This window comes from Megalops cyprinoides, chromosome 19 (genome assembly GCF_013368585.1).
Source record: "Megalops cyprinoides isolate fMegCyp1 chromosome 19, fMegCyp1.pri, whole genome shotgun sequence".
NCBI classification, from domain to species: domain Eukaryota; kingdom Metazoa; phylum Chordata; class Actinopteri; order Elopiformes; family Megalopidae; genus Megalops; species Megalops cyprinoides.
The window spans coordinates 29,001,440-29,009,825 of record NC_050601.1 but is presented as its reverse complement, the minus strand read 5'-3'; the positions used below and the strand labels follow the sequence as shown (position 1 = coordinate 29,009,825).

General features: G+C 43.1%; 1 protein-coding gene across 11 annotated transcripts in view; it reads right to left on the bottom strand.

Annotated features, from left to right (window-relative positions):
- Positions 1-1,344: 1,344 nt before the first annotated feature.
- Positions 1,345-8,386, bottom strand: part of LOC118793959 (nuclear factor 1 X-type-like) — a 156,756-nt gene continuing 149,714 nt past the window's right edge. For 10 of the 11 annotated variants that reach the window (XM_036552064.1, XM_036552066.1, XM_036552063.1 and 7 more), the window contains 2 exons: positions 6,962-7,050; positions 1,345-3,953 (listed from right to left, as the gene is read on the bottom strand). In XM_036552064.1, the coding sequence (XP_036407957.1) occupies positions 3,939-3,953; positions 6,962-7,050 (104 nt within the window). In that variant the 3' untranslated portion in view covers positions 1,345-3,938. Of the gene's footprint in view, positions 3,954-6,961; positions 7,051-8,386 lie in introns of those variants that run through there. The other variant, XR_005005714.1, reaches the window with a different exon arrangement.

Below are 8,386 nucleotides of genomic sequence, written 5' to 3'. Positions count from 1 at the left end.
CACTGACAAAACAAGACCAAGACTTCATAAAATAACTAGACTGCCATACAGCTTATATTGCAAATTAAGTATATATAAAGATGTTTGCAGTCTCTTGTAGTGATCTGTCACTGGCTGACCCAGCCATAATATGTCACTAATATACACAATATGGACAAAAGTATTTGGCCACACCTGTTAATTATTGAATTCAGGTGTTTCAATCAGACCTATTGCCACAGGTGTATAAAATCAAGCACCTAGCCATGCAGTCTCCATTTGCAAACATTTGTGATACAAAATGGGTCGTTCTGAAGAGCTCAGTGACTTCAAGCGTGGTACTGTGATAGGATGCCACCTTTGCAATAAGACGGTTCGTGAAATTTCATCCCTGCTGGATATTCCATGGTCAACTGTAAGTGATATTGTTAGAAAGTGGAAGCGTTTAGGAACAACAGCAACTCAGCCACGAAGCGGAAGACCACATAAAATCACAGAGCGGGGTCAACGACTGCTAAGGCGCATGGTGTGTAAAAGTCGCCAACGCTCTGCTGATTCCATGGCTGAAGAGTTCCGAACTTCCACTGGCATTATTGTAAGCACAAAAACTGTGCGGCGGGAGCTTCATGGAATGGGTTTCCATGGCCGAGCAGTTGCATGCAAGCCTCACATCACCAAGTCCAATGCCAAGCGTCGGATGGAGTGGTGTAAAGCAAACCGACACTGGACTGTGGAGCAGTGGAAACGTGTTCTGTGGAGTGACAAATCACGCTTCTCTGTTTGGCAGTCAGATGGGTGAGTCTGGGTTTGGCGGATGCCGGGAGAATGTTACCTGCCTGACTGCATTGTGCCAACTGTGAAGTTTGGTGGAGGAGGGATAATGGTATGGGGCTGTTTTTCAGGGTTTGGGCTAGGCCTCTTATCTCCAGTGAAGGGCAATCTTAATGCTTCAGCATACCAAGACATTTTGGACAATGCTATGCTTCCAACTTTGTGGCAACAGTTTGGGGAAGGCCCTTTTCTATTCTAACATGACTGTGCCCCAGTGCACAAAGCAAGGACTATAAAGACATGGTTTGATGAGTTTGGTGTGGAAGAACTTGACTGGCCCGCACAGAGCCCTGACCTGATTAGTGACAAGCCCATCGAGCACCTTTGGGATGAACTGGAACGGAGATTGCGAGCCAGGCCTTCTTGTCCAACATCAGTGCCTGACCTCATAAATGCTCTACAGAATGAATGGGCGCAAATTCCCACAGAAACACTCCAAAATCTTGTGGAAAGCCTTTCAAGAAGAGTAGAAGCTGTTATAGCTGCAAAAGGGGGACTAACTCCATATTAAAGTATATGTATTTGAATACAATGTCATTACACTGTAATGGTCAGGCGTCTGAATACTTTTGTCCATATAGTGTAGCTTATATATGAAAAGAACCTGAATTCATGTTTAATACATTGCATAATGGGAATAAAGAGGCACTTCCATAGGTGAAATCCCCAGATACATCATTATCCGTCTTTAGCCAGACAAGCGCTCTGTGTGGTTGAGTATGCTGACCTCTGGCAGCAGCATGTCCCTGCAATGAAACCCACAGCTTGGCAGTCAAGTTATTTTGTGAGGTCAGTGGTTTGATTTGTTTCCTTTTAAATGTCTCCTAACCAAAGTGTCTTGTGTTCAAAACTCATTTCACGTTAATGCAGAATAAATGATCTTTTGATCACCAAAATCGAGGTTTCCCTTTATTGTGAATGGAGGTGACTGTTGTAAATGCTGTACTATATGTAAATGCTCAACCTGTGTATCATTCAGCTTTGCTGGGTGTTGCAGTTTCTCGTTTATATCAGAAAGCTCTGCTGGGTGTTGTAGTTTCTCATTTATATCACTACGCTCTGCTGGGTGTTGCAGTTTCTTGCTTATGTCTGTTGTGCTGGGGTACTGTGCCATAGTGTATAGATATTGGGAGATTGTGATCTGTTGTTGTGGGCATAACTGTTTGATTTTTGGGGTGGGGAAGATGGCGGGGTGGCGGTGGGGGTGGGGTTAGGTAGGGGAGGGGGCTGGCTCCTGGCTCAGTCTCAGTTTTAACTGCAGCGAGGGGGTAGCTGGGTGTGTGGGGTGGGTTGGCTGGTGGGCTGTGTTAGTTGTGTGTATTGCCAGACCACCTAAAGACTACTTGTCCTAACTCTCCTGGGGGCCCTCCTCCCAAATACTGCCAAAAAACACAAGATCTTTGCTCCAAAACAATAAGGCCCCTGGTTATTGGAACGAGGACATGTGGAAATGTAAACATTAGAACTCCAGGGAGGAGGGAGAGAATTGCAACATAGTCTTATGAGCCTCAATGGTCTGTCAGGATCTCAGCAAATTCTTAACAAATTAACTCTGTGGTCACAGCCTCAACCAACTATCCTGGAGCCAATAGCCTACACCTCACAGCTGTGTGCTTTTCTCCCCTCACAGGCACTCCTAGGGGGTGCTGCAAGAACCCTTTCGCTTATGGGAAGAATCTAAGATGAAAGTCTCTATGGTGAGTTGAAAAACTAAAGGCATGCATTTTTTTGTGGATTTTGAGAAAGATGCCATCCTGTGAAACTAAAGGAAACTAAATCGAAAGGGAAGTGAACCAAATGAACCCAAATAACAACAAAGATAAACGAAAACACAATTTGTCAGTGAAGGTGCAGAAGAAACAAAATTGAAAATAATCAGGTGTGTGAGGCTGCTGATGCCTGGGGTTGGGTGGGACTGTGTGGCATCCAGGACAGAAGGACAGAGGGATTTCCTTCACATACACACAGTTTGTATAGTGTGCCATGGCTACACATACAGAAACACTGAGGTTGTGCCTGTTGGATTTTTGTACAAATCCTTCGTCATATGACTTAGTCACTGACTATAAATTGGGTCAAGATGGGAAAGAAGAATCCTACATGAGAATGGCATTAACATCCTTGTAAGTGAAGAAAAAAAACAGTATTATGTAAATAAAATGCTTCATTCAACTGGCGTAAATTGTCTTGGGGCGTCCTGTCAGTGTACTGATGTGATATTGATATTGAAGTGATACTGAAGTGATATTACCATAACATTGCGATTTGGTAAGTTATGGTAATGTCACATGACATGGATAATGGCATGATGCTGACATAGCACATACCATGTCAGACTATGACAGTTGTAATAATAATTTGTATTTATGATATGATATGCTTCTGAAGGTGTATGTAATTCATATGTAGGAGCCTTGTTATAAAAATGTCAGCCTATCTTTTTATGGCAGTGTGAACCAAATTTGACAAATCATCTCTGTAGAGATACACAGAGACCAATCAATATTGCATCTGTTACATGACAGCATGATCATACAGAGATTGTGAATGGAGTGAAAATGGATGTGTACATTACATGTACATAAAATTCACTTCAACCAAATGTGCTTGGGAGAATTGCAAGCAATGGATTCTTTACTCATAATGTTCAAAGTCAGAAAGTACTGTGTGATGTGTCAATAATGGACTTACTGAAAGACGGTGTGTTAACATGTCTAAGATTTGTAATTCCATACATTACTGCAATTTAATGTTAAAAGCTAAGTAATGATTTTTTCCTGTTGCACCAATAGATAGATTTCTCAGCCATTGCACAATGCGTCATTCCAAAAAAAAAGTAAGGTTATTTTCCTTGGGTTTTCTGCTACGTTCTGTAAGAGGTGATTCCTCTGTCTTCCTCATCCTCCTCTGAATCACACAATGTTCTCAAAATGAGTGTTCTTCTGTGGCTCTAGGGGTTTATAGAGCTCAGCTTCTTTGAAAAGATCATATATTGTGCTGAGATTTCCTGTTTTTTTATCCAAGTTAGTGGAGCTGGAGGGCAGTTTCCTGGAAGTTTGTTTTCTTCATGCTTTAAAATTCCCAATTTCAATCAAAGAATTCTACTTTCTTGTTTCAGACAGGTCTTGTCAGAGGAACCATGACTGCAAAAAATAAGCAAGTTGTTAAAAAACTGTTAATTATTAAAATGAATTGTACTATTCCATAACAATACATTTTCATAGTAAGAAGCTATTGTAAATTGTCCACTGCATACTGGAATTTTGAAAACAGAAATTATCACACTGCTCCTAAAGAAGTTTCATTTAAACTTATTTTAATTAAATGAACTAAAATAAACCAAATTAATTTCTCAGTTAAAACAACATGTTGGAGAAGTTTCAGACTTTGGCCCCACCACAGCACAGAGATCCACATTATTGCAATTTCAGTTTTTTGCAATATATTTTTTATGTGTATTAATATATTTCAATTATATTACAAATATATTCTGGGGCTGAACAACAGTATATTACATTATATTTCAATTTCATTTGGGATTTCACTTTGAAGTGCTCAAATGTATGAAAGATGACAGATTAAGATTATTATTAGTTATATCAGCACCAAAACCAGGTACTTCCTCCTTTACGTTTGCAAACAAATTTCAGGTATAGATGTGGCAAATACTTATATATATATTTCATTTTAAATGCTTTTCATGACATCTTTCAGAAAGTTGCCAATTCTGGTTTTGGTCGCAGACAGGGAGAGAAGCCAAGCCAGTCATTTTTCTGTGTATCAACCTTGGCTTACGCATTTTACTAATTTGTCATTTCATATGTGGACATCCACCAAAATGGCTGCTTTATGTGCTCATACTATGCTGGAACTGTTGATTCAAAGTTGCTTGGGAGAAAAGTCAGTGAGATGAAGTTATAATGATTTTGTTTAGCTGAAGGTGAGAATTTCCTCATGTAATTTGCCTATTGGAGGAGTGCAGTGTGTATCCTGAGCAGACGGCAGAGAGGACACTCTAGGCATGCTGGCATGGCTGAGTATCCTGGGAGTCATGCCTTGGAGACTCCACAGCCCCTGGGTAGCACCTTTTGTTTCATTTGACTTTTCTAGGTTCCCCAGAAAAGTCCCCTCCCCCCACATATCTCTCCCAGCAGTCTCCTGGCTTTGTTGGTCCTCCCTCTCTCCCCTTCTCAATGTAATCCTTGGCATTGGTGATCACCCCCCCCCCCCCCCCCCCCCCAGGCTTCAAGTCTAAGTTCAAATGGCTATGACATCATGTCTGGTTGCTGTGGGCAACGAGACAGTTGGGACGTGACTCCCCAGAGGCGCATAGAGCTTAAACTCTTTCTCTCTCTTCCCTTCTATCCTCTCTCTCGTCTATTCTCTCTCTGTCAATCTCTCCCCCTTTTGCACTCTCTCTGTCTCCCTCTTTCTCTCTCTCTCTCTTTTCTTCTCTCTTTTTCTCCTCCCCTCTTTCCCCCTCTCCCCTATCCCCTCCCTCTGTTCCCTCCTGCCTGCAGTGCGTTTCCCAAGCCAGCAGAGGACACCTTAACACAACTTTTGAAGTTGTTCAATACTGTATTGCTAGGCACAGTTATGGTGGAAGGGCTGGACCATACAGTCTCCCATGCTTCCACGTGCATGTATGTATGAATATGCGTATGCGTGGATGAGCATGTGTATGTGAGTGTGAGTATGCATACGTTTGTATGAGTATTTGTATGTGTTTATGAGTATGTGTATATGTGTATGGTTATGCATATACAGTATGTGAGTCAGCATGCGTATGTGTGTATGAGTATGCGCATGTGTGCATGAGCATGCATACATGTGTGTGGCTCTGTAGTTAGCTGCTAGTTTGGGATGTGACAGACTTGTTCAAAAAGCAGGGGCGGGGGGGGGGGCAAGGGGCAGAGAGACTGAGTGAGAAAAGAGTGAGGGGGGGAGAGAGAGACAGAGAGAGAGATAGAAATACAGAACGAGAGAGAATAAGTAAGAGGGAGAGTGAGAGAGGGAAGAGAGGGAGAGAGAGAGAGAGATATAGAGTGAGAAAGCAGGAGGGCAGTAGAGGACTTTAGATTGCTTGCATGTGGCTGCTCTGGCTCTGGCTCTGGCTCTGGCTTTGGGCAGTGTGGTAAGCCCTTAATAAGAAAACTGCAGTAGATGATGGAGACAATACACCACAGCACTGAGCCACACAAGCACTGAGCTGCAGTAGCCAGGGAGTAGACTGACTGCAGGGCCTCACTGCCAAAAAGTGAGATGCTGGTAGAGAGATGGGAGGAGGAGTACAGGAGAAGGGACTGAGGAGACAAAGAATGAAGACAGGGAGGTTACCCCATGGCTGCGATCAGGGTGAAAAGAATGGAAATAAAGACTGAGGAACCGGAGAAGAGAAGGAAAAGACAGAAGGGTACGACATATTTTAATGGATGCTAGCTTGTGCAATCAGAGGTCAAGGGCGGAGCTTCATTCCTGTTTCTGGTAATGTGTCCCAAGGTGCACTCTTAGGTGGCCTTGCCTATAAGCCTGTGTCCACTTACAGCCAGCTCCAGGTGAGCTGTTGTTGAAACAGGGTCACTCCAAGGCACGGTTATACTCTGCTGTACAGAAATAGCCCTGTGTATGGAACTTTCAAAAGGGGAGGTAGTCTGGAACTACAGCAAGCAGTGTGGCTAAAATAAAGGCTAAACATGTCAAACATTTATCCAGCTACTGTGGAATCTACAGGCACCCACTACACAGAGGAAAGGGTCATCCTACCCTTTAATGTGCTTAATTAACTGTGATTGCTATTGTTTTATCTTAAAGGCATTCACCATCACACACTGCCACATGCTGAACTATGCAGAAGCTGAGGGCTGAACTACACAGAAGCTGAGGGCTGAACTACACAGAAGTTGAGGGCTGAACCACGCAGAAGCTGTAGGCTGAACTACACAGAAGTTGAGGGCTGAACTATGCAGGGGCTGAAGGCTGAACTACACAGGGGCTGAGGGCTGAACTACACAGGGGCTGAGGGCTGAACTATGCAGGTACTTAAGGGTGAGCTATACTGAAGCTGAGGACTAAATTATGCTGAAGCTGAGTACTGAAGCAGCACAGCCAGTGACTTCCTAAAATAGGATGTGAGTTGTGGGTGGGTTCTCACCTGTGTCTGCTGGGGGATGTTCAGAAAGTTGTCCCGTGATCCGATGCTGACAAACCTGTGGGGAGCTGTGGAGGCTGGCGAGGAGTATGCTACAGAGAGAGGGAGAGATTTGTTTAGAATGTAATAAATACTCCCAAGCAGGGGAAATGTTGAACTGAATATCAGAGCTGTCCTTTCCCATTCAAAAAAGCTGACTGACAAAGAGGAAACATGTATCCCTGTATGTATACATTGGGTCTTTATGGAGTGAAGTCGTGATGCATAAGACTGCAGTACTGTGTTACCAAAGAAGATGATGCGTCAGCATGACTGTAGTGCAGAGGAATCCAACGGTCTCCTTTTCATGGCTGGACTGACTAAGGCTGTGGAGTGGGGGCTGCTGGGGGGAAGTGTGTGTGTGGGTGGGTGTTTAGGGCAGCGGTGTCAACAGCAAATGCACCCTACCTCACCTCTCATCTAGGCAATCAACATAAATTTGTGTTTGACCCCCTACATATTCCTAAAGCCCTCATGAAGCATACATTACACATTAACCCACAGGACATAACACCTTTCTGCATCACTTGTAAGAAAATACAATGCTTTATAAAGGATGTCATAGCATGTTATGCAAAATTCAATACAAAAATAGGACATAACTCATGATGTCACTAAGGTTAACCCTTTGACCACAATTCACACACAAGTTGATGAATGATGGCATCATAAATACTCCATGAAGGCTTTAGAACATTGTGTAAAGTATGCCCAAAACATGTTTGGGAGGGTTCAAAAATGATCAACATGCAACGATAATGACAGAAAGTAAACCGATAAGGTAGGTGGCCTCTAATGAACAGTGGGATATACGAAAAAGCAAAAGAAAGGATCACAACACGTCTCCGTGCAATGGCCCTCTACCCCTTGTCCGAATGACCACTACACCTGGATGACCCTCTCAACAGAATGTCACTCATCACCTGAGCAACCTTTTCACAGGATGTCATCCATTAAATACACAGGCAAGCACACCCTGATCTCACCCTGAAAAACTGACCCATTATTACATCTCCAGCAAAACAAAAATGATTTAGCACTAAATTTTAATTATACCTGTGGGTAGTATTTTAATGAAAGGGATTTTTAGGTTTGGAGTGAACAGTAACTTCCATGAATTTGATGTCTTCGAAAGCAAGGAGTAAAGGAGTAAATATGGCAGGAGAAGGGGATGGATTTAGACATTTCTTGCTTTGGAGAGAACGGCAGAGACACAATGCAAGCTCCTTTCCATTGGAGAAGTATATCTTCCGGGAGAAGAATTCACTTAACAAAGGAAAGATGCTGGATGAGCATCAGCCAGAGAGCTAAGCCCGAAGCCAGACCATGACAGCGAGGAAGAGAGAAACACACCCTCTTCCAGAATGCTCCAATTACCATGAGGTGCCT